Raw genomic sequence first — 24,242 nt, forward strand, 5'->3', positions numbered from 1 at the left:
AATTGCATCCCAAGGTAGTCATTCTCTGCTAAATGTGGAAAACTGTTGTCATCCTTGGTGATTAAGTGCAGCACTTGCAAAGCACTAGGGGAGACCGGGGCTAGTCCGGACGGATTTCTAAAATCGATTACATATATTATACCGGAAGAGGTATTTTACATTTATGTGCGTCATTTCATTCATCTTTCTTTTCTCTATATGCAGTATTTTTTTCAAGAATAACATAAAATTTATAGATAAGGTAGTTTTTAAAAACAATATTTGTAAATATTTCCAACTCGAGGGGTTGCCGACTCTTTTTCCCGAGTTACACCCGTCGGGAAAAGGTCGGGAAAACGGAAAAAATAAGAAATTTAAGACATTTAAGGAAAAATAAGAAAATTTTGGGAAATCGGGAAAAATCAGGAAAAATCTGGAAAAATGGGAAAAGTTGAGAAAAATGGGAAAAATAAGGAAAAAATAAGAGAAATTAGGAAATGTTAGACTTTTCTCGCAATATTTGGCAACTCTGCAAGGAATTTTCGGATCTGACCTGATCTTTCTGACACCCCTGACCTGATCTGACTCATATTCATTGCTATTTCAGGAAAATGAGTGGCGTGATACGCCCACCTAAACTCGACGTTTTTGAGTTACTTGAAAAAAATGGACTTGTTCTGCCACTTCACATGCTAAACCTTTTAAAAGAACTTGGATACTTTGATATCCACACTTTGATGCAATTAGAAACTCCTGAGTCCCTTCAAGAATCCATCATTGACATATATGGGAACTGTCCTGAATATGACACGTTTCAACCAGAAGAAAAGAAAGCATTACTGGGCCCAATCCATTGGAAGAATCCAGCACGCTTCAAATTTCTACCTGGAGAGAAAGCTTCACTCATTACTATTAAGACATTGTGTTCTTCTTTAGTGGGGAAACTGCCATTGGTTTACATCTCTCCCATCATCGAACAAGCAACTTCCACTTTCAACGTTAAGGCTGGAAGACAAGCGAGCATTCACACTGGTCAGCAACAACAATCTGTCAACAACAGCACCCTTCAGAGGACCGAAGCAGTAGACAATTGTGGAAAAACTATTTCTACTTACATTGACGATTGGTGCTCTAGAAAGGGACAGCTTGTCATCTATGGTGCTGAGCATTATGAATTAAGATCTGGTGGTCGACTTTTCTGCTTGACTTGCCGCAAACTTCGTTCAAACTCGTTCCAACTCGATTTTCAACCGGGGTTATTTCGGACAAACACCGGGTTACTCCGGACAGCTTCGTTAACTCCCATACGCTTCATTTTAAAATTATAAAAAAATACATTCAAGTAGACAAACTACAATTCTATCATGACATGTATTTTCTGGGTAAAAATTAGGTTTGTAGGTGTTAATTATCACATATTAGGTCGAGTGTTTAATTTTGGGACACGGCCGGAACGAGTTGGTCGTTGAATAAGAATAGGATCTGGTTGATACAAAGGGTCAATATCTAAATCTCTCTCCTCCATGAGCGCCAAGATGTTTTCATCCGCTTCTAGATCTAAGCTACGCTTAATCCGTTTCCTCGACTTCTCCATTTGAGAAGCTGGAAGCTGTTGTGCTCTCCGATTAGCAGCATCCTCGATGGCATTTTTCTCTGGGGTGTCGGTTAATATTCTTGTGCGCCCTGGCGTCCTTCTTCTTCCTTCAGTTGAAGCCAGAGAAATTTGGGGAAATGGCCTCAAGTTACTAGGGAGAACGACAGCTACAGTTCCGGCGCCAGAAATTCCATCCGAAAGGGGTGCCGCTATAGATTCGGCCAATGCCAGATATGGTCGAATCTCTTCGTCTATGATCCTTGAATTAAGCATAATACCGGAGGTTTCTGCAATAGCAGAATCAAAATTTTCTAAACCTACTCACGCAAATATTATTTAGTTAAAATTATAAAGATAGGACACTTTTTACCAATCGGTCGATCTGTTGAAAATGAAGGTAAAAAAGGCCGATGCGGGGAAAATGTCGCGATTAAACGGTGAGATTCCGCTATTTTTAAATCCGGCAATAATATTAGCCGGCGTGAATGAAGCGAGATACGGCAGACGGCTCAATTCAGCCACATCATGAATGGTGATTCTTTTACCAGGATGTTGCAGCATGCAGTCGTTAAATGCCTGCTTCAAAGCCGATTTAAAGGGACAAAACACCTTGATGTCTAAAGGCTGAAGGCGATGAGAAAAATGAGGAGGAAATGTTAAAAGATGGATGCCGTTCTCTTTCGCAAACTTGATCACGCTGAAATCTAGATGACTGCTGTGATTGTCAAGAATCAGAACAATGGGATTGTTGATATAAAAATCAACATGAGTTTTAAAATGTTTAAGAGCTCGCAAAAACGTTTCCCCGTTTATCCAACCAGAAGGATGGGCAAGGCCCAGACATCCTGGTGGGCCGTGAATGGACATGGAAGCAAGAAAATTTTTGCGTGGAAATATGAAAACAGGTGGGCAGTGAGTTCCAGCAGCACAGATGAATGCCAACATCGTTGTGTTCACTCCTCGTCCAGCGGAAACAGTTTGTTGCACTTGTTTCATACCCTTAGTAGCGATAACTTTAGGAGGCGCTAAGACAGTCGGGATCCCCGTTTCATCGGCGTTCCAAATCTGGGATAGTGAAAGACCAAATCTAATCAATAATTCCATAAGAAGATTGAAAAATTGTGCAACAACCGGCGCGTTGAATCCACTAGCCCTAGCTTGACTGGTCGCTTCTGGTGCACGGATAGAAAGCGTAACATTTCTCTTCATAAACGCAGAAAACCAGTCTTCGGATGCTTTTCCGTTTTCAGTCCAGTAAGGCGGAACGGCTATTTTGTTGGCAACGGCGAAATTGAAAGCTAGTTCTCTTGTTTGGCTAGGGGTCAGTCCATGGCTCATTAAAGAGCAAGTCTTTAAAGATGAAACTAATTCATTTTCAAGCGCAATTGAAATAATCTGACGGGAATGTTGTTCGCGTCTCACTGGTTCAAATTCTTGTGGAGCGCGCCCGTTTACGCGAAACCTTTTGACGTAATCCCCCAAAGTAGATTTTTTCAATCCAAACTGTGCGCTTGCTCTTCTGATACTCATTTTGCCAGTAAGCACCTCGGTCAATGCAAGTCGAAGGTCTTTTTCCGTAGCAGGTGGATTGGTTCGCTTCGGTTTGTACGTGCGAACCATCTGTAAAAAAATACATAGTCGATTAATATGCTGAAATAATCGCAAAATTAGACCCAAAGTGTATGACGTCATACCTTGAAACACAATTGTAGAGTAAAAATCACCAAATCGGTGATAAAAGAATGAAGTAGGCTACGTGGATGTTGACTGGATCGATGAGATTCACAGAATGAAGCATCTTGCAATATAGTGTCTTCCTTATGAAGGGAGAATTGTCATTGCACATGATTAAAGGTTGATCGATCGATAGCCGTCAGTCTGTCATTTTCAAACACTAATCACTAACAAGCCACTTGAATTCTGTGCACAAACCGCCGCATCGTACCCGTATAGCCATCATCGGCGTTCCCCTCCGCGCGTCCGAACTAACCCCTGACTACACTGTCCCAACTTCCCCCAAGAGGGGTGTCAAAGAAAAATTTTTTTTTCTGAAACAAATAAACATCAGAAAAATATTCTGAGAAAACAAAAACGTGTCAAAATGAACCGTGCAATGTTATGATTATTTAAAAAAGCGTCGGTAAAATGGTTAGGGGACAGCAAGAAAAAAATATCGGACCAAACATAGTTTTTGTGACCCATAAATTTTTTTTAAATTCATAACTCGAAACAAAATTTTATGAATGACACACAAATTTATCCCAAAACGCGGGTACAGCATGGCAACAACATACATCAATTTCAAAATTTTAAATAAAACTGGATGTGAAAAAACCAAGTTGTCCGAAGTAACCCCTGTCAGGGTTAGCCCCGGTCTCCCCTATTGTGTGACAACTGTGACTTAAAATTTCACTATAAGAGACCATTCCACATTCGCGAACTATTTAAAAACGAAGATTTGTATTTCCGATTTCTTTTGCCTGGGGATTTTATTGACGTGGAAGGTACCGTTAAGGCAAAAGGTAAAAAAAATTTTAACGCAATTGTTGAAATGAACTTTATTATTCCTTTAACTTAATTTTATAGCCATTCCTGCTCCTTTGTTTGTCCCTTCACAGTGGAAGAACTGCCATGATCATGGAATTTTTTCTAGAGATGCCGGATGAAGATTTCGGGCCATAATAACCAAAGAGGGCAAGCAAAAATTTTGTATTCGCATATTTGTATTTGAACTATTTTGAACTAATTATTAGGCTAATAATTAATCAATAATTAAAATTAATTAATAATTAATGAAGATCATAACGATCGTCATTCCACTGCGTTCCGTTGCTGTAAATGCAAGGAAAGCTTTTGAAGCATCAGATGAAATGCACGTTTCATTGGAGTACTTACGGCCAAAAAAAGGTGCTATTTTGCCGAAGATTTGTCATTACATTGGCAACACTTCTAGCATTTAAGTCCTCCAACTTCAGTGAGAAAATCCGTCAAATGGCTTGAAGAAGTCACTAAAGCCCGCGGAGGAGTTTACCCATATAGCACATTTCTGCCGTCGGATGTCCGAATCATGGCCGAACATCCGTTAGATATTCATGTACTCAATGGGTAGTTCCAGGGATGTCCGTCGGCTAGTAACCTTGGAAGTGCAATGGATGTGCGAAAATTATATTCTACGGACTTCCTTCCAACAGCCAAGAGGATTTTCAATTGTTTCATTTAAGGACCGGCCTCGAGTCAATCGGGACGCTTTTTTGCCAATCGGGTTTCTCATTTCGGACCATCGAGGCGTGCTTCAGGGTGGACAATTCTTCTCCCCGAATTCAATTGGGGTTTAATCGAGGTATCAGAATCAGGGAAGCTACCCCGATTGCAATCAATCGATTCATCGATGCAAAAAACATAATCGATTGACTGTTTCACCCGATCGATCCGATAACAACCCCGATAATAGCTCGTTCTACCCGCCGGCCCCGATTATTACTCTGAAACCGAAAGAACGGCATTTTTTTAACACTGAGTCCACCACTCAATCAGGCCAAAATTGGGGGTTTGGGGGGTTTACGATTTTCGGAAAAGGGTGACGAAGGCATCGCAGCCAGTCCCCGTATAAACCATTTTGTGCGGAATTTTGCGGAAAACACAATGGTGAAATCCGCAATGTTGTAGCTAGCATAGTTTTTAAATTATTTAATAAAAACTAAGGGACCCCCCCAGAAATTGTAGTGTTTTTTCTGATTTTTGACATCAGTTTTCGGGCAAACCAGACCTTTAAAAAAAAATCTAATTTTTTAGAATGAAAGATTTTGCCCCCCTCCAGAGACATCTCGCCCCGTTTTTATTTTAAACGGTTATTAGCAGAGATATTGGCAAATGAAAATCTTGAAAATTTTTCTTCATTTTCTGAAGATTTTCGCCATTGACAGACGTCATTTCGCCACGCCATCTAGCGGCCGATTTTGGAAACAGCAAGGGAGATCTTTTCTTCTCGCCATTACTTTTTTTCAAACTCCAACTATCGATACCTAACCAAACCCAGCTGTAGTACATCGATACCATTCTTTTCTCAATCATTCCGCGCAGTCACTGTCTAAACAACAACAACAAGGTTGAAATGTCCTCGCAAGAAGATTATTCCGATTACTGTTGCACATATTGGTGTTTTCAACGTTTTATGATGGCATTCCTTAATTCCTATCTTGCATGTTGACTAGGTCTGTCTCATTACTACGGATTTGTTTTAGACGTCACTGGTATGAAGTCACTGGTATGAAGTTTCTGGTAACATAAGTGTCAGACATGTTTACTTGTTGCGTGAATCTAACTTTTATTTTTCTATGTGTGTTGACTAGCTCTCTGCTTCGCTGGGATTTGTTTTAGACGTCACTGGTATGAAGTCACTGGTATGGAGTCTCTGGTAACATAACTGTCAGACATGTTTACTTGTTACGTGAATCTAACTTTTATCTTTCTATGTGTGTTGACTAGATCTCTGCTTCACTGGGATTTGTTTTAGACGTCACTGGTATGAAGTCACTGGTATGGAGTCTCTGGTAACATAAGTGTCAGACATGTTTACTTGTTGCGGGAATCTAACTTTTATCTCTTTAGGTTTGTTGACTAGCTCTCTGCTTCACTGGGATTTCTTTTGATGGCAATGGCCCAGGTTCTGCAAGTGCCATGCAATTTCTTCTGACTATTACAATCAGGTATTCCAGTTGCCTGGTTTACATCTTTCATAGTTACCATGTTGTTTGAAACGTCTTGCAAACAGCACAGACACACTCTTTGCGCAATTAGGCAAGTTAACGCGTCTGTCTCAACTACTCATCCGATCATAAAAAGTAATTCTTAGGAAAGGGACAATAAGTGTTGCAATTAATGGTAGGTTTCACGTGTTTTTATTCGCTTTAGCCTTATAGTAGGAAAATTTGCTCTTTATTTGAGCGTCCGTAAGAGTGACAACAGCAAATCGAGCTTTCAGGGCTGTAACTGCAGCGGTGGGTTTCAGGGATGGGTTGCTTAGAGCAAGATCTTTAATGAAGTTTGTTTGTTCATCGTCATCTTTGGATCCTCTTGGCCGGTTATCTCTCGTCGCTGATTTTTTTTGTGTTTGGAGTTTGTTTATTTCGGTGCGAATATCATTTTCAGATGGCAGGCAAAATTCGTTCGGATATCGCGACTCCAAAATTTCAAGCATTTGCGCTGGACTCTTTTTGTTCTTCTTGTCGGCTTCTCCGGAATTGTAGAGGCTTTTAATGTCACTCCGATAATCTTCCACGTACTTCGTACCGTACATTTGCCCTACTTTCGGTCTCTTTGCCCAGCCACAACGGAATGTAGGATCGAGATAATCTTCTTGAGTCGGGAGATAGGAATCTGTAGAAACATCCGCGTTATCTGATATTGAGCGAAAGACAATATCACCAGCATCTTGTAACTGTAGTGCTCTTTTCCCCAGGTAGCACACAGACTCTGTTTCAGGTCTGTTACAGATCTGTTTTTGAGAGTCTGTAAATTGTTTGTAGTGTCCCACTTTTACGGACTGTCACACAGGTCTGTGACAGACCTGACTTACAAAATCTGTATAACAGGTTTGTTACAGACCTGACTTACAAAATCTGTATAACAGGTTTGTTACATAACGCGTACCACAGTCTTTGTACTACCAACTGTTTACAGATCCGTCGTTTCAATAATACAAGTATACAACTCACGCGATTTAAAATTTGTATTCAACACGCATTTCATTTTATACACCACTTACACATGATTGTCCAAGCAAAATTATGTAAAGCTTTATGAAATTTAGCAATAGTTTTCAATACGGAGCGCCCATCCGATATAAGTTGGTGATGCACGGCCAATTAATTTCGCATGATGGAGTCGGGACTGCGGTCCGCGGATCAATTCTGGGAGCACTATTGTTGAGCCGTTGGCAGCATCCTCTGGCTTGCCCGACTGTGCAGCTTCAGCCGGTGGGGCAGGAGGCTGTGGTTTGGGTTTGTTCAAAACTGGATTCATGCTGCTTTCAAAAGCCTGCAAGGAAATTTAAATGCATGTTAATTATCGTGACCTAAGAATTAATCGTGATGAGGTAGGGAGAGTGGGATAATTTACCTGGTGTTCGCTATGGAAGGCAGCGGCTTTAATAGGCAAGTCCTTAGTCTTAAGAGTTGCCTTCACACGGCTGATGTTGGCATCCAACCAAGAAACTTTTTCAGCAATTGCTAGTTCCAACTTCTTTGCTTCTTCGGGCGTCCAGTGATCGTAGGCTGCAACACCGCTATTGTAAGCAGTGTACGCTTTCTTGAAACGATTCAACGAAGCAGCAAACACAAAAGGACTCTTTCGGAAGAATGTTAGAATCTTGGAGAAAGGAACGCTGTGAAACTTGGGGAATACTTCCATCTCTCTAAAAATAAATGAAATATAAAAGATCAGCGACTTCAATTACCGATCGACAAATTAAAAGATAAACTTACCCGTGCTCAACGTCTTCGCCGCTCCAATTCAAGTTGATTGCATAGGGCTGAAGATCGGTAAGAGAGAATTCACGGACCTTGAAACTGGGAGACAGCATGGCAGCCATAATAGCAGCGCCACGGGCAACGCATTCGTCCTGATTCCGACGTTCCGACAAAACGTAAAACGTAAAAAGAATCGGCCAAGGATGAAGTTGAAAGGCCTTTGGTTGGATTGCTGAATATCAGCAAACTAATCTCTCGTCAGTTTCCACCAACGGATTCCGTCTATTGAGTAGGGGCGAGGGATTAACCTGAAACGAGAATGGAAGTGACTTTAGATTTTTTAAATATCATGGAAGTGTAACGACAGAAAGCAATACCTCTAAATAAGAGTGGGTCCATTCCAAGGATATGAGGATTGAATGTGTAGCAACCAAGGGGTCAACAAAAACCCTTTTTTGACCATGGTGTTGGCCTTTTATTTTTCTCGAAAGGACAATCTGATAGCTTTCAGTCAGTCTAATTGCAAATCTAAAGCAAAATCAAAATTAGAAATAAACCAAGAATAATGAAAACTATTGCAATAACCTACAGATCGCTTTCCATCAACACACATGATAGCTTGGATGATACACGAGTAGTGGCAACTTTGAGCATGGTTAACAAAAACCCTTTTTAACCATGGTGTTGGCCTTTTATTTTTCTCGAAAGGACAAACTGATAGCTCTCAGTCAGTCTAAATGCAAATCTAAAGCAAAATCAAAATTAGAAATAAACCAAGAATAATGAAAACTATTGCAATAACCTACAGATCGCTTTCCATCAACACACATGATAGCTTGGATGATACACGAGTAGTGGCAACTTTGAGCATGGTTAACAAAAACCCTTTTTTAACCATGGTGTTGGCCTTTATTTTTCTCGAAAGGAAAAACTGATATCTATCAGTCAGTCTAAATGCAAATCTAAAGCAAAATCAAAATAAGAAATAAACCAAGAATAATGAAAACTATTATATAACCTACAGATCGCTTTCCATCAACACACATGTAGCACATGTTTTCATCATGATGTAACAATTACACAAAATACTTTAACATGCCAAAACTTACAAGTGTGCTGAGAAGACATGAAAATTCCAATGAAAAGACATGACGACGAACTATCACTTGTCAACAACACAACCGGCTGGCGGCTGCTGGTAGGCGCAAGAGAGAGTCCCCCTAGCGGGGGCTAATAGATTTTTCCCTTTCCATAAACAAACACACACACAGTTTCGCCACCCAATCCGCCGGAATCGCCTTCCATCAACACACACGCAAAATATTCACCATAATTCCCAAAATATTTCAGCTGGAACGCCTTCCATAAACACACACACACACACAAATTTCTTTTTCGACTCACACAAAATGTCACCAAAAGCTAATAAAAAAACGACCGGCAGCAGTTCCTTCTCGCAACTTCGCCAAAACGCGACTAATGGTAGCGTAGCTGCCTCAGCGTGGGTGCGGTGGCGCTGGTATAGACTAAACTCATCTTCAAAGACGTTGCCACATAAACACGATTTCTATGTGTGTATAAAATTTTATTTCGTTTTATAAACGGCATGAAAAGCGTTTATAAAACAGCTTGAGCAACAAGAAATAAACAAAAAAATTCTTTATTGGAGATGCAGAAATATTGTATTTGAAAAAGTATTAAGTTAAATTAATAACACGAAATTTTAAATTTTCAATCCCGTTTAGCACTTAAATTTTTTTTCCTCGTATCCTTACTTCCATTCAGCCAGTTGGAAATATGTTTTTTAAAAAATTCCTCATCCAACTCGGATTTCGGAAAGTTTTCCCTAACAGATATTTTTAATAATTCATTGCAAATAAAGGTAGAGCTAAACGCGAGTCTGTCACCGTCGCCGTCTTTAGTTTTTACTCCAAAATAAGTAAATTTCCTGGCTAATTCAAGAGAAACCACGGCTCTCATTTAATTCATTTGACATCCCTCAACCCCATGTGTACGTAGTGAATTCATTTTTATTTATTTGACATTGGCATGTTTTGCCCGACGAGTCTGACCAACACAAAGGTTTTTATTTATTGACGTGATTTTGAATGATGAATGTAGTTATGCTATGAAATATAGCATAACATAGTCTGACAAAATCTATGTTTTCAAGTGTGATCTCTTTAACTTGAATACATTTATTTAACTTTGATCACGTTGTCATTTTTTAACAGTTAGTCATCAACAAAGAAGTTGAGGAACATTTTAAAAATGTGTGCATATACTCATTTTGAAGCTCTGGATCATCTCTATTTTCTTCCCTTGTCCTCTCAACAGTCATCACGGTCTTATCACGATCTTTAACAGTTACCACCGATCTTCTACTTCCATATCCGGAAACCGGAAGCTTTTCAACAAATTATAAATATTCTTTCGACCTTTAACAATGTTTCCATTTTGCCTTGACCAAGATTTGAACCTTCAACCTTTCGAGTGCTGAGCTTAACTCTTAACCATTAGCCTAACACTGACTTATATAAGATGTCATCTGGCTGCATGGTATTACACTGTAATATATGAGAAAACATTTAAGTCTGTTTGCTATTGGGAATCCAGAAATGTACCATACCGGGGATACAGACACAGATCAGATTATTACTGACATAGGTGTTACAAGGGAAATACAAACCCGTAACATACCTGGGCCACAAACCCATAACAGATAATCACTGAAGTATGTTTTACATAGAAAACACAGGCCTGTAACATACCTGAGATACAGACACAAAACAGATGATTTATGTCATATGTTTTACAAGGAAAAAACAGACCTGTACCATATCGGGGGTACCTACTGAGAACAGATGATTTCTGTCATATGTTTTACAAGGGAAATACAGACCCGTACCAGACATGTAGTACAGACACATAACAGAAATATATTTCACTCGGTAATACAGAGTAAAAACATGCATGTAACATACGTGTTAGACAGAAGAAAAACAGAATGTATTTTTACAGAGTAAAAACAGACAAGTGACAAACATGGGAAACAGAGCAAAATCAGAAACAATTTTCTCAAGTAAAAAACAGATCTGTAACAGGTCTGTAGTACAGTGAAAAACCAGAATTATGTATTACAGAAAGATTACAGATCTGTTCCAGATCAGTGAAACAAACTTTAACCAAATCCTGTAAAACAGAGCAATTCCAGAGAAATTTCCTGTAAAACAGAGATGTAACAAGCCTGATACGAATCTGTTTCACAAGTATGTGAAACAGATCGGTTACAGGAGTCTGTAACAGCTCTGTGTGCTACCTGGGTCATAGCATAAGTTTTCATGTCTTTATGACGATTTAGGAAGTCGACAGTTGTAACCGCAGATGAAATAGTTTTCTTTTTCCATTTCGCTGATCTTTTGGTGAGGGCGTTGTCAGTCAAGACAGTTATACCGGTTACTTTTCCTTCTACTTTTTCGGGTTCAATTGGGGGATTTAGTTCTGTTCCTTCAGCTTCAACATCGCTGACGTCTGAAATAGATTGATCCGTGTCGTTTATTGATTCTGCGTCATCTAGTTGTGTGATGGGCAAAGATTCCTCTTCTTCTAGCGTTATGTCTTCGTCTGAGTCTTCGTCAAAGGCAGTTTGCTGTACTGTGGTGCATCTTCGTTCCGATGGAAGTACACAGACAAATTTGCCTTGTCCTTGATCTGTAGTTAAGAAGCACAGTTATGTAATGCAAAGTGCAGTTATGAAAACAAAGTTTGTGAGTGAGTGACAAGAAGGGGAGGGACGTTGCCAAGTATGACTGGGAAAACTTTACCCGAGTGTTGAAAGACGCGCAACGAAAAATCAGGAAGGCTGCTAAAGTTTTCGGGCATGGTTTGGGTTGAAATATGACGTCCAGTTACATTATCCCGAAAGCAAAATAGCACATCGTTTGCTCTACCAACGTACTTCTTTAGTTGCCCATCTAGCGCAGCAAATTCAACTTCAATTTTTTGCAGCCTTTCTCTGTTGAGCGTAACTAATTCGGAGGTGCAGTTATGCAATCCGCCATTTGCTTTGAGAGCAACAACAACTTGAGAAGGAGTGACGCAATTGTGACCTTTCAGAGAAAATAATATTAGTAGGTTTCACAATTAGGCCGCACATTACGTAATTACCTTCTTTACACCATGAAATTATACGTTGCATAGAACGAGCGAAATGTGCGTCGAGAACCGATTTCCCGTCCTGCGTTTCCGTATGGATAATGCGTGAAATTTCTATACCATGAGCATAGGATAGGTATGGTATCAGCAACATCAACATCGTATTCTGGTAGCACCCCGCATTGTCGGACTGTAAAATTATTTGATCGATATTTGGTAGATGTTTTCTGATGGCCAATATTACGGCCTCCAAAATAGAGATAACGGCAAGTTTGTCTTGTTTATTTTCGTTGTCGACGATGTGATCCAGGTACAGTTTATTGAGAAAGGAGCTGAAGTCTCTTCAAAGTTTTCCATAGTGTAATACTGGACCATCGATCCATGCCAGCTCATGCCTCTCTTCCCGTAGTGATCCACGGTTTTCTCTCTGAAATAAAGTGGATCAAGTTTCATTTTGTAATCGAGAGTGATCACACACAATTTTTTCCCGTTATTCACACATTCGTCTTTCATGTGATCAAAAATCTTTTGAATTGACATTTGCTGGTTGGTGACGCACATTCGATGACCCATATAAAGCATGGCCTTTTCTTCGCAGCCGATCAAAGCCTTTATAGCTGATTGTGCTGCGTCAAATCCGGAACCGTAAATTTTTCTTTTTAGGTAATGGAAGCAACAGAAAAGATTACGACAAGAATCACAAAGGTTTTCAGGTGCCGTTCGATCCTCGCCGAGACCATAACGTATGTCATGAGCAGTACACGGTATCTTTTCGACAACACCATTGTTGAAGCCATATGTCAAGTAGCGTTTGAAAACTTCCATTTCAACCAAAAGACGCTGTCGTTCTGTAGCGCTACCACTGAAATGGGTGATGAGCTTCTCTATTATGGCAAAGCTGTCATTCACCAAAAACCCAGTAACATAATCTACAGCTCGTCTCAATATTGCATCAGAATGAGTAAGGGTATCTGCGATCATAAAAAAACTTGAACGTTTAACCTTGTTCACTTCAGTAATTTCTTGCGTTGCGATGTATTTGCAATACATGTTTGCTCTTGTGGTTTTTCGAGATACAGCGGGAAAAATTTTTTCAACTCCATCTACTTTCCAACGTTTCGTTCCCCATGAAAAGAAGGAAACATTTTCGGAAGAGAGTATGAAAGTGATGGCCGAGTCAACAGCGACAGATCGAAAGCGGCGAACACTTCGTAGCGTGGGTGTAAGTGTCTTCCCGGATAACAGTTCTTGCATATCGCACTTCCCCTTTCGGAATCCGTCTTTACTTATAGTCACATTTCCATTCTTGTCACACATTTTTTTACTTCCGCCCGTGTCAGTGAAGAGCAAAGCAAAGCTCTGGTTGTCCGCAATTCTACTGTTTTTTTTTACTGCTGATGACATAGTCTTAATCATGACATGCGACACGGATTTACTTGACTTTTTTGTAACTCCTTTCTCTCTGAATTCTTTTACAGTTGCCGCCAAGGAAATTTCTGCTGCTTCGCCACACAAAATATTGGAAATGAAAGTAAACATTTCTTTGTAAACTTGGAATACTCTCGTTTTCATGGATTTAGCTTGTGGTGAGTTATCCATCCATGTGGTTACACAATAACGCTTTGCCTTAGCAGGCAAATGCCGTATAATTGGAGAATTTGGATCCATACCTAATGCTGTGTACATGCCGCGCGGATTTTTGGAAAAATCTGTGCCGGTATTCACATTTTCACACACCTGTCTATGCTGCCCCAGTTGGACTTCATTTCTTCGCCGTTTACTTGAAGACGGCACATCACTTTGTACTGCATCTTGACACTCACAATTACACCGTCTGCAATTATTGCAACTATCGCAAACTGCTGATTTACATTTACACGAGAGGCCTGCCATTTCTCTACTCCACTTGGATAAGCATGCCTGGCAACTAACTTTACTTTTGGTTTTTATTACCATCCCTCTTTAGCTTAGCTTTTGGTCAAGTGTAAAGTCACAGGATGGGTAACGTGAAACAAAGGAAATGAAAGGGTAAGGGTAAGAAACGGAAGAAAAAACCAAAAGAAAAATTATCGGTTGTCCCAGTGGGACCAACTTCCATGGATCTTGTAAACTTTCAAGCACCAACTCGACATGATCAGTTTACATTACCGGAAAAATCTTATTTCATAAAACAATTACGTCCCATTAATATACATTTCTTAATTAGTTCGAATGAAAGGTGAAAATATGAAATCCGGCATCCGTACACGACATTCCAGTAAAGCTCCCGTAGCAAATCCTCTCAGAAATCTATCCATTTGACTTCCGTCACATGCGCCCGGCTCTGCCAAGTCAGCCAAGAAACCCACTACAAGGTAATTCTGAAATTGAGCTATGGAACACAACATGAACTGAATTTCAAAACATTAAATTCCAATAGGATCGCCATCGCATTACTACTGAATATCGTGAAGTGTGTCGCCTCTTGACACCCAAGCCCCCTCAAAACGATTCAGGAAATGAAGGTCACAGACTTTGGCAACTACTAAAGACGATAATTCAAATATTATAAAACAACAATTTCATTTCTTGGTGTGTATTAAGTTGCTAATACATTTCAGTGTTAGCCTTGTCTTGTGTTTTCATCCTTCTAATTTCTGCCTCAAGAAGGGATTTCAGGATTTTTTTATCATCTATTTGACACAAGAATAAAAATGTTAACGATTGACATGGGATAACATATGCATATTTCATACCTCCAGTAGCAAATACTCTTCCAATGTATGTTTCTGTAGTCACTGCTTGTAAACAGCCAACATTGATGTTTACTTTTACAACAATTGGGCCGTGGAGCTCTCCATTCAACAGCATGTCTTTCGAAATTTTCCTAATGTCAACACAGTTATAGTCGTTCTCAACGAACTTGGGAGAACTCCAGATGACAGCTGCATAACGTTCACAGCACTCGTCATCTAACTTTTCCCCATTTTCTGGTTCATGTTCAAAATCAGAATAATCTTCTTGCGAGGACATTTCAACCTTGTTGTTGTTGTTTAGACAGTGACTGCGCGGAATGATTGAGAAAAGAATGGTATCGATGTACTACAGCTGGGTTTGGTTAGGTATCGATAGTTGGAGTTTGAAAAAAAGTAATGGCGAGAAGAAAAGATCTCCCTTGCTGTTTCCAAAATCGGCCGCTAGATGGCGTGGCGAAATGACGTCTGTCAATGGCGAAAATCTTCAGAAAATGAAGAAAAATTTTCAAGATTTTCATTTGCCAATATCTCTGCTAATAACCGTTTAAAATAAAAACGGGGCGAGATGTCTCTGGAGGGGGCAAAATCTTTCATTCTAAAAAATTAGATTTTTTTTTAAAGGTCTGGTTTGCCCGAAAACTGATGTCAAAAATCAGAAAAAACACTACAATTTCTGGGGGGTCCCTTAGTTTTTATTAAATAATTTAAAAACTATGCTAGCTACAACATTGCGGATTTCACCATTGTGTTTTCCGCAAAATTCCGCACAAAATGGTTTATACGGGGACTGGCTGCGATGCCTTCGTCACCCTTTTCCGAAAATCGTAAACCCCCAAAACCCCCAATTTTGGCCTGATTGAGTGGTGGACTCAGTGTTAAAATTGCGTTGGGGCAACGGGTTAACCTCAAATTTTTCCCGACTGAAAAAGTGGCACCTCAATTCAGCCCCAAATGCACTTTATCGGTGCGGTTAACTCGATTAGAGTTAATTGGGGCCGATCGCTAAGTTTCATTATTAGTCTGTTTCCAAAAGGGGAGAACTTAACCGTGTTCAAATTTTTTCCTTGAACGTATTTTTATTTTTAATCCAGCATTTAATACGAAAAATAAAAAAATTAAGGAGTAGTTATCTATTTGCCGGATAGTTCATTTTTAAATTTATTATAAGCGTAGTTAAAAGAAATGGATTTCTTTTTAATACTTAACCTTGTATAAATATTGAAATAAATACATTATGTGGATTCATTTTTTTCAAGGATGGTTTATTGCACATTAATAACATAATGCATAACGATTTATGTTTAAGTCTTCATTTTTCTAAAATTTTTGCAAGCATTTCAACAATAGCAAATATTTAACATTGCAAACAAACAACAAAAATTTAAAGGATTTAATGGTTGCCCAGCTGATATAAGTTCTTCCCGATGGTTGGAGGGTGATGACGTTGTGGAAAGTAAACAGAATCGTATCCATTATAGAACCCGACATCGTGGAGGACGACCATCCGGCAATTGGGACCCATGCGGATGTTGGCGCAAGGCGTGCGCGGGTGAAATGTCAACTGCTGGAAGACGTGATGGCGGTAATGAAGCAATGGAGGAGGGGGCGGTAAATTCTGGAGGACAGTGGGCGTGAACGGGATTATTCATAAATCAGAACTGCTCTTCATCCAATCCAAATGACGATGTTCACATGTAAAGATGTTAAAACACACGAAAGATGTTAAATAAAAATAATAAAACTAATAAAGTAAAGGTAAAATTGGCTGATATTCTTTCATTGCCTCGCTTAGGCAAGTGCAACGTGAAGAATGGCCGACTGTACTGTGTTGTTTGTATCTTGTACCAAACATTATATTTCATGTTGCGGAAACTCATGTGGTTGCCGAAACCCAGAGCAACCCTACCTCTGTCTTCTTGTTTGACAGAAATGTGGTCTGCTGCTCTGGTTGGTGACTTCCCTACTAGCACTCTTTGTCTTAGGGATATCATAGAGACGTCGGTATATCCGATTTACGTTCGTCGTTTTCCGACGCCATTTGGACATGGACATTGGATTGACGTAACTAATGGGACGTCATCTGAATATTCTTAGCCTGACATCTCAGAGCTGTCTGAAAAGGACACGAATTGTCTTTTGGATGGAGGGATCATAAAATGATATACATTGGATGTCCAAACGGAAACGTATCTAAAAAATCTGGATGTCGACATCCAAGGGACGTCAAAATTCGATTTGGTAATTTGTTATATAAATACTAAAAAAGAAAGCTTGTTCGGAATGCAAATCAGTTTATTTTCAGTCATTTCAGTTTATTTTCATTATCATCAGTACCATAGATTACACCACACTGATTGTGTAATGGTGAAACTAATAGAATGCCCTCAAGACAATTATTTGTTTCTCTCGGTAAGTTTTCATCATCACGGCCAATGCAAACTTGAATTTCATCAGACTCCCTGTAACAAGTAAGTATGAACTAAATTTTATTGGCATAACAAAAATATTATGAACATGCTAACCTAAGAACTGCCATGTCTTCTTCATCATTTGGAGTTGCACAAGAAGTACGATAGAGAAAAGATTCTACGTTGGATTGATTTGTGGTGATTAACAACCCATATAGCACAGTGCGGTCCAAAGGACATTCAATGGATGTCCGTTATGGATGTCCCATGGACGGCTTCTTGCTCTACCTATGACCGCCCCGTTTAGTACCCAAAAGTTATCTTAAAGACGTCCTAAGGACGTTGCATTTTTTACCGTTTTGGATGTAAATTAGACGTGCTAGGGCTTTGAATTCTAACTTTCATTTAATATTAACGTGAATGTGCTTTCTAAATAATTTTTAAAATATCATATAAAAACCGAGAAACTGTATTTCTTACAATAAATACAAACAGAATAAATTCAACACGAAAACCGCTAATTGCAATTTAGTTGTGTTAATTAAAAGAAAAGACAATGAATAAAGAAATCGCCTAAATTCATAACTAAAATAATTAAAATGTAATGTTCTTGGTTGATCGAGGAAACCACGGTTGATAGGGCTGATGTTTCAATTAGCGTTAGTCTTCTTATCCTTTAAATGGCGAAGCCAAGACATTGCTGCGTCAATGGCGTCTGTTTCTGTTATGGGTAACGTCTTACTAGAAGTAGCGGATTCTGGTATAAAAGTATATTTCTGGTATTAGTTTATGCGGAGAAAAGTAAAAAAATTGTTATCTCGTACCTAGTATTATTTTTCCAAGAAGAGAGGATCCCAAGCTGCAATTTCCTCTTCGCCCGTACCAGCTAAATTGCTTGCCGAACTCCTTATCCAGAACCTTTTTTAGGATTTTCCTCACTACACTTGCAGGACTTTTTCTTCCAATTACTGCAAGTTTCTCTTTCTAGAAAAAAAATGTAAATAATGAGGAACACATGAATTCAATACAGTTTTCAGTACATATTATACTTACTAAAGATTTTCGAGCATGAAAAGGCTTGAGCTGGTCGTTCACTTCTTCAAATTCCAACATTGAAGTGAGAGGGAAGATTTCGAAATTAAAACCATCTTGCTCTGGCTCATCATTTAAAATTTTCTTTTGAAGAGCCAAATCCATCCACTTCATTCGTTCAAATAATCCACTTGTTAACTTCTGATTATCCTGGATTCCAAAGTTTGCTTTGACTATGCCTCGATGTAAGAGTTGTGACGAAGTTTCTGAAAATAATAAAGAACATTAGCATTGCCATTAATACAGCGATAATTATTTTTTTAAATACCAGAAAGATAACCTACCATTATTTCGAAATTTAACGGTTCTGAGTGAGTTTTGAGATCGAGAAACAGCAGACGCTTTGTTATTGTCGTACCGGGAATGATATGGCTCGGATCTCGGAGATGCGTTGTCATTGTCGTAAAGGGAATAATGGGGTTGGGATTCACAAGCCACTTTGTCATTGGGGAAACGATGAGAAACAGCTGACTGGGATCCTGACCAAGCACTTTTTGCTGTTTATTATTGGATGATGGTAACAAACTCTTTCCTTTGTCTGAATCTGACTTCCCTAGAAAATGAAAATCGTGCCGTATAAAGATTTATATTCCATTTGATACGAAAAATCTGAAGAAAATTGCCCTACCTGCCATACTTGTTGATGACAGCGCTAATTTTGCTTTAGTAACTGAATGATTGGTGTCACTTTCATGAAACGATTTGGTTTTTGCTTTCTCAGGTTCCATAGCAGAAGTCCAAGTGTCCGTAGAGTCTTCTTCATCGCTTAATGATGGAACAGAGTAACCGTAATTTACTGGACGATGTCTAGTAGAAAAATGCACAGCTTGGCCTAAACAATATTAATTGTAAATTGATACATTTTGGGTAAAAAAAAAATAAATATTGATAGTGCTGGTATTTTAAATATTCACCTGAAAACGGCAATTGAATATTTTTGGAAATATTACCATCATCTTCAATTGTGTCAATGCTGTTGCTGGACGTATTAGGTTGCAAACTATGCTTTTCAGATCCATGTCTCGCATGATTAATTCTGGTGTTTGCTGGATTTTCACTGTTTGACTGGTTCAAATCAGTGTCCATTAACTGAAATTCGCCTTCATCTCCAAATTCTGGAACAGAATACCCGTAATTTACAGGACGATATCGGGTGGAAAAATGATGAGTTCGATCTGTACAAAATTACCGTAAAAATTTTTTTTGAATCAATATTTCAATTATTTACCTGAAAACGAAAGTATGTCGCTGTCGTCTTTAAACGAGTCATTTGGCTTGCTAGTTGTATCTCGCAAACCTGTTTGCTTTTCAGGAAAGCATCTCACATTCTCATTTCTGGTTGGCTTCTTACTGTTTGATGGCAAACTTTTTGTTCTTTTGATGCAAGAACGTTGAGATTGTAGATTGCCTAAATTACGTTTATACAACATTAGTTTACGAGAATTAAAAAAAGTAAAGGACTGTAATCTGACTTTGTGAGGAAAGCTTGGTATTGGCTAATGCAATTGCTGGTGGTTTTGGCGGAACAGGAGAATTCGCCATTTCGTCTTCGCTGCCACTAGCCGGGAATTGCCGAATTCTTTTAAAAGATGTTTTCTTTGAACGATTGATTGCCATGTCATCATCTTCATTTTTATCTTCTCGGGAAAATTTTGACATTCGCGATTTTCTGGTTTTTTTCCTTTTATCTGCGTCGGTTGTACACAGATCATCCCCCTTAACTGCTTTATTGAGTTTTTGTCTTGCTTCATCGTAAGATGCTAAATGAATACAAGATTTAAACACAGGACAATGAAATAATTAAGGACTTACTCTCTCACCATATGTTTTGATTAATTTTGCAGGATATTTGACCCAACTTGAGTCTGGTTGATGACATGTTTTTACATAAGTCGTAATATATTTTTCTTTGCTTTTCGGAGGAAATAAACAGTATTCACCATCAAACCAACTCTCACATACAACTTCCACCCACTTGTCAACATCATCAACATCTTCAGTGATTTCCTCGACAATTGCAAATTTAGGCTAAAAAAGGTTTCAAAAAATTTACAAAATACTACATTAATTCATTAAACTTAATGGTGATTTTCAAAATGCAAAGGAAATACTGCAAAAGATCCATTTCGTGAAGGAATAGGAAGTTGAACAGCTTTTACTTGAAACAAATCTATTGGCAAGGCCTCTAAGCGATCAGATAAAAGACTTACAGAATAGATGTGGTAACAAGAAGATCTAATAGGATAAGAGTAGAGATCACTTGTTTGATTGAATCGCCGACCAATAAATAAAGAGTTGTTCTCTGTTTTAATAATGTTTTCTATGCAAAAGACAGTCATATCCTTCAGATAGATACATGAATTCGGAATTTTACAAGTCAAATGCCATGGACCCACCCTCAATTCCCTGTACTGGATTATTGAACGGAAGCGGAGACCGGGCAGTAAGGGGCCTTTGTCATGCTCGAAACGGAAAACACGATTGTGAACTGACACTTCCTTCTTGTTTTTGGCAAAGTCAAAATTTCCCAACTCTACCAAACGCTTCGCTATCTGTTGTAAGGGCTTGTCACTCTTTCTTATTAGTTTTTTCAAAGTCTGCATATAATTCTCAAATGGAAATGCAGAAAAATTTGGGAGTGAGCCGTTCGTAACGCGTTTAATAATTTTAGAAATAAAATTCAAAAATTTATAAATTTAGAATCACCAATGCAATGTTGTAAGGTATCCTGTTTGCGTAGGGGCTCCACAGCCCTACATGGAAAATGTTTTTCTCGTGCTTGTTCAGTCTTCTGCTGGTTATTGCCACAAGTCATCTGGAATCTTTGAAATCCGTCTTCTGCTCTCCTTTTCCACAAGTGTAGGGGAGACCGGGGCTATTTGGGACATTTTTTTTTTACGCTCCCAAATTTTTTTTTACAAGAAAAACGAAAAAAAAAGTATAGTAGTGATTCCCTTGCATTGTTTTACATTCCGTAATTTTTTTTTTTCGTCCAACTCTTTCATAGTTATTTAATAAAATGTCAAGAGGAAAAAATGAAAAAAAAAACAAAAATTAGGGTTAAACGGAACAGAGCCAGGGTAAAAATGGAACAAAATTTTTCTCTACAACGGCTGAATTATTTTGATTAAAAGACGCACTAATGAAAATGAAATTCATTTCTCTTTCAGAAGTGCTGTCTTCTTTGAATTCTGTTACGTATCAGTGGAGATAATATAAAAAAAGTTTAGATGCCTTTATTTTTTAACTTTTCCCCTTGTTTTTGTCGGTGGGTGGTCGTTTATCTGGCTATAACTCCACCCTTGTAAACACGTGACTTTTTTACTTCTGTTTAGTAACAACCCTGGCCCTAGTAAAATAGTCAAAAAGCCAACGTAGACGAAAGACTGTAGTGACACCCTGAATGACACCTGGATTGTTCAATATATTCTTCACTTGTAAAAGTCAGGATTTATACACTAGTGAGTTATGATTTCACTTTTGTTGACTCAACTATACTGAAATACTGAAATACTAAAATGAAAACGTGTTGGAACATTACAGGTTTCAATATGGTTCGTAACTACCACAGGAAAAAGGAAAAGATGCCAAGAGAAATATTGATTAGTGCTCTCAGACAGTTGAAATTACATCACGATCTTAAATGGCAGAAGATTTCATATAGAAAAGTAGCAGAAAGTTATGGCATTTCTAAGACTACCCTTTTCACTCACTTTCAAAAGTGAAACATCTTGCCTCCATCCCTGATAACTATTTATCGAATAAAGTGCATCACAGGCAAATCCTGAAATATGAAGAAGAGGAGGAGCTCGTTGAATATCTGAAGCTTGCAATGCAGAGCAATTATTCCTTGACTCCTAGTGAAGTGAGAAAGCTCGTTTACAGCTTTGTGCTCGGTAATGGAATTTAATGTCCTGCAATGTGGCATGAATATCATACTGCTGGAGAAGATTGGTTCACTTCGTTTATGAAGAGGAACGACTGCCTATCTCTAAGAAAAGCTGAAGCTACAAGTCAAGCTCGAGCTGCCGGCTTCAACTACCCAGTTGTTCACGCTTATTAACAGAAGTTGGCTTCTATTTTTGCCCGTCATCAGTATCCACCACATCGAATATTTAATATTGATGAAACTAGCAATCAAACGGTGATGGCCCCTGAATCCGTTGTAGCTATCCGTGGTACTAAGCAGGTAAATACCGTAAACTGTTATTTTTTCGAAGTATTTGTCGGTATTTCATTAATTTAATTCTTTAAGGTTCGTCAAACCACCGGTGCAGAACGAGGAACTAATGTTTCTATGATATGCTTTGGAAACGCTGCAGGAGGTTTTATTCCTCCAGCTTATGTCTTTCCGCTAAAGAATGTCAACCGAAAAAGTATGAATAACTCAGTTCCTGGTTCAATTGCTTTTGCAAACGGAACTGGTTGGGTTGATGGGAACATCATGGTTGATGTCATAGATCATGTACAGCATTATGTGCAAAGCAGCCAAGAAAATGCAGTCCTAATCGTTTGGGATAATTTCTCTGCTCACTTGGATTACCTAGTTGTTAAGAAAGCAAAAGACTACGGCATGGAGCTTATTACTTTGCCTCCCCACACCTCCCATAAGCTACAACCGTTGGATGTGTCGGTGTTTGCAGCGCTAAAAAAGTATATTATGACAGCTCACATGGAATGGTATCGCAATAATCCTGGCAAGCGAATCACCATCCATGAAGTAGCAGGATTATCAAGGGATCCTTTCCATAAGGCTATGACTCCATCTAATTTAATTTCTGGTTTCAAAAGAGCTGGGATCTACCCTTTCACAATGTTACAACCGGAAGACCCGCGTTTCTCATCAGCTTTGATTACTGATCTGCAAGGTACTAGACAAACTTCCTATTCTGGTTTTTGTTATAGTTTTTAAATTTTTTTAAATAATTAAAGCAACTTTTTCTACATTTTTTACCGTTCGTTTATTAGCTCCATCGCAACAAAATAATGCACAAGATCTAGTTGGTCATGAAATACAGACCCCACAGCAGTCCATAGAGATCGAAGGTTCGAATAAAATTCAGACGGCGGAGGACGAAGATGATGAAATGGATTTTGCAAAGGAAGAAGGGAACATTCTGACTCGTGACTGTTATGTTTTAGGCAGCACAGTGGCTTCGACAGAAGTCGATAATCGGCAACCACTGGGAAATAGTGATAGAGAAACCGTTGAAGGAGGAGATGGAACAAGTCAATCAAGATCGGCCAAATGTGAAACTCCCCTTAGAGCGAATATGACGGCGAATCGTGTGCGTTTAGCAGAAATTATGCCCATTCCAAAAGTCATACAAAATGGTCCTAGACACAAGAGCAGAATCCGTATTGGAAGAAGCCGCGTGTTAACTGATCCCGAGGAAATGGCTCAACTAGAAACGGATTATAAAAATAAAAAAAAAGGAGATGGAAAAGGAGAAATCGAAGAGAACACGAGCGGCTAAGCCTCGCTTGTCGAATAAAGAAAACTTCCCAGAAAATTGAAAAGGCGTCGCTGGTAAACGCAATGTGAATGCAGTTCACGAAAAGGAGTAATTTGCAATCACAAACCGTCAGCCTCGAAATGCTAAAAAACCAGCTTTTTTAACACAAAATTATTTGATTGATTGAGTCATTTACACGAACGATTCCTCAATCTTCTGTGTACGACTTACTATGTGTGTCTAATTTATTTATCAAGCATTCTCTGTTTGTGTAATAAACACAATTAATTTTTTTGTCATCTCACTGTTTCTTAATGAAGAACTGGATATGAAAATACATTGAAATAGACAAAGAA

At 38.8% G+C, this 24,242-nt stretch overlaps 5 protein-coding genes, 1 long non-coding RNA gene and 1 pseudogene across 8 annotated transcripts; 2 read left to right on the forward strand and 5 right to left on the reverse strand.

Moving 5' to 3' along the window:
- Window positions 1–1,390: 1,390 nt before the first annotated feature.
- LOC116936755 lies at window positions 1,391–3,530 on the reverse strand. Its single transcript, XM_045167126.1, has 4 exons — window positions 3,519–3,530; window positions 3,268–3,390; window positions 2,119–3,193; window positions 1,391–1,890 (listed from the first exon to the last, which is right to left on the reverse strand). The coding sequence occupies exons 1-4, from the start codon at window positions 3,528–3,530 to the stop codon at window positions 1,391–1,393; spliced, it is 1,710 nt and encodes a 569-aa protein (XP_045023061.1).
- Window positions 3,531–5,583: 2,053 nt separating this feature from the next.
- LOC123467067 lies at window positions 5,584–14,806 on the forward strand. Of its 3 annotated transcripts, none has more exons than XR_006641603.1 (7): window positions 5,584–5,851; window positions 5,923–5,987; window positions 6,059–6,123; window positions 6,182–6,279; window positions 13,674–13,726; window positions 13,827–14,549; window positions 14,615–14,806. It is a non-coding gene; the product is annotated as an uncharacterized LOC123467067 (long non-coding RNA). The 3 variants fall into 3 exon arrangements; XR_006641604.1 differs by having other exon boundaries at window positions 13,830–14,549; XR_006641602.1 differs by having other exon boundaries at window positions 5,587–5,851; window positions 13,674–14,549.
- On the reverse strand, window positions 7,287–8,311 carry LOC123467064 (97 kDa heat shock protein-like). Its single transcript, XM_045167140.1, has 3 exons — window positions 8,056–8,311; window positions 7,691–7,985; window positions 7,287–7,609 (listed from the first exon to the last, which is right to left on the reverse strand). The coding sequence occupies exons 1-3, from the start codon at window positions 8,160–8,162 to the stop codon at window positions 7,379–7,381; spliced, it is 633 nt and encodes a 210-aa protein (XP_045023075.1). The 5' UTR covers window positions 8,163–8,311; the 3' UTR covers window positions 7,287–7,378.
- LOC123467065 lies at window positions 8,485–9,567 on the reverse strand (annotated as a pseudogene).
- On the reverse strand, window positions 14,755–15,317 carry LOC123467066. The gene is made up of 2 exons (XM_045167141.1): window positions 14,931–15,317; window positions 14,755–14,867 (listed from the first exon to the last, which is right to left on the reverse strand). The coding sequence occupies exons 1-2, from the start codon at window positions 15,205–15,207 to the stop codon at window positions 14,782–14,784; spliced, it is 363 nt and encodes a 120-aa protein (XP_045023076.1). The 5' UTR covers window positions 15,208–15,317; the 3' UTR covers window positions 14,755–14,781.
- Window positions 15,318–19,014: 3,697 nt separating this feature from the next.
- On the reverse strand, window positions 19,015–20,986 carry LOC123467055. The gene is made up of 5 exons (XM_045167127.1): window positions 20,251–20,986; window positions 19,903–20,190; window positions 19,659–19,838; window positions 19,381–19,605; window positions 19,015–19,262 (listed from the first exon to the last, which is right to left on the reverse strand). Exons 2-5 carry the CDS (start codon window positions 20,087–20,089, stop codon window positions 19,015–19,017), a joined length of 840 nt encoding a protein of 279 aa, XP_045023062.1. The 5' UTR covers window positions 20,090–20,190; window positions 20,251–20,986.
- Window positions 20,987–22,577: 1,591 nt separating this feature from the next.
- On the forward strand, window positions 22,578–23,907 carry LOC116924483 (MFS-type transporter clz9). The gene is made up of 3 exons (XM_045167128.1): window positions 22,578–22,619; window positions 22,686–23,298; window positions 23,399–23,907. The coding sequence occupies exons 1-3, from the start codon at window positions 22,578–22,580 to the stop codon at window positions 23,905–23,907; spliced, it is 1,164 nt and encodes a 387-aa protein (XP_045023063.1).
- The last annotated feature ends 335 nt before the right edge of the window (window positions 23,908–24,242 follow it).

Source organism: Daphnia magna, unplaced genomic scaffold (assembly GCF_020631705.1).
Source record: "Daphnia magna isolate NIES unplaced genomic scaffold, ASM2063170v1.1 Dm_contigs141, whole genome shotgun sequence".
Lineage (NCBI taxonomy): Eukaryota > Metazoa > Arthropoda > Branchiopoda > Diplostraca > Daphniidae > Daphnia > Daphnia magna.

Excerpts from the sequence above, each read along its gene's own strand:
- LOC116936755 (XM_045167126.1), bottom strand. Across the intron at positions 3,194-3,267 it reads CTCTACAATTGTGTTTCAAG|ATGGTTCGCACGTACAAACC; the intron begins GTATGACGTCAT and ends ATTTTTTTACAG. Across the intron at positions 1,891-2,118 it reads CTGCATGCTGCAACATCCTG|GTTTAGAAAATTTTGATTCT; the intron begins GTAAAAGAATCA and ends TTGCGTGAGTAG.
- LOC123467055 (XM_045167127.1), bottom strand. The coding sequence starts at position 20,089 with ATGTCAAAATTTTCCCGAGAAGATAAAAATGAAGATGATGACATGGCA. Across the intron at positions 19,606-19,658 it reads CGACATACTTTCGTTTTCAG|ATCGAACTCATCATTTTTCC; the intron begins GTAAATAATTGA and ends AATTTTGTACAG. Across the intron at positions 19,263-19,380 it reads TGACACAATTGAAGATGATG|GCCAAGCTGTGCATTTTTCT; the intron begins GTAATATTTCCA and ends AATATTGTTTAG.
- LOC123467064 (XM_045167140.1), bottom strand. The coding sequence starts at position 8,162 with ATGGCTGCCATGCTGTCTCCCAGTTTCAAGGTCCGTGAATTCTCTCTT. Across the intron at positions 7,986-8,055 it reads GGCGAAGACGTTGAGCACGG|AGAGATGGAAGTATTCCCCA; the intron begins GTAAGTTTATCT and ends ATTTATTTTTAG. Across the intron at positions 7,610-7,690 it reads CCTTCCATAGCGAACACCAG|GCTTTTGAAAGCAGCATGAA; the intron begins GTAAATTATCCC and ends ATTTCCTTGCAG.
- LOC123467066 (XM_045167141.1), bottom strand. The coding sequence starts at position 15,207 with ATGTCCTCGCAAGAAGATTATTCTGATTTTGAACATGAACCAGAAAAT. Across the intron at positions 14,868-14,930 it reads AAGAGTATTTGCTACTGGAG|ATGATAAAAAAATCCTGAAA; the intron begins GTATGAAATATG and ends TGTGTCAAATAG.
- LOC116924483 (XM_045167128.1), top strand. The coding sequence starts at position 22,578 with ATGGCCCCTGAATCCGTTGTAGCTATCCGTGGTACTAAGCAG. Across the intron at positions 22,620-22,685 it reads CTATCCGTGGTACTAAGCAG|GTTCGTCAAACCACCGGTGC; the intron begins GTAAATACCGTA and ends TAATTCTTTAAG. Across the intron at positions 23,299-23,398 it reads TTTGATTACTGATCTGCAAG|CTCCATCGCAACAAAATAAT; the intron begins GTACTAGACAAA and ends TTCGTTTATTAG.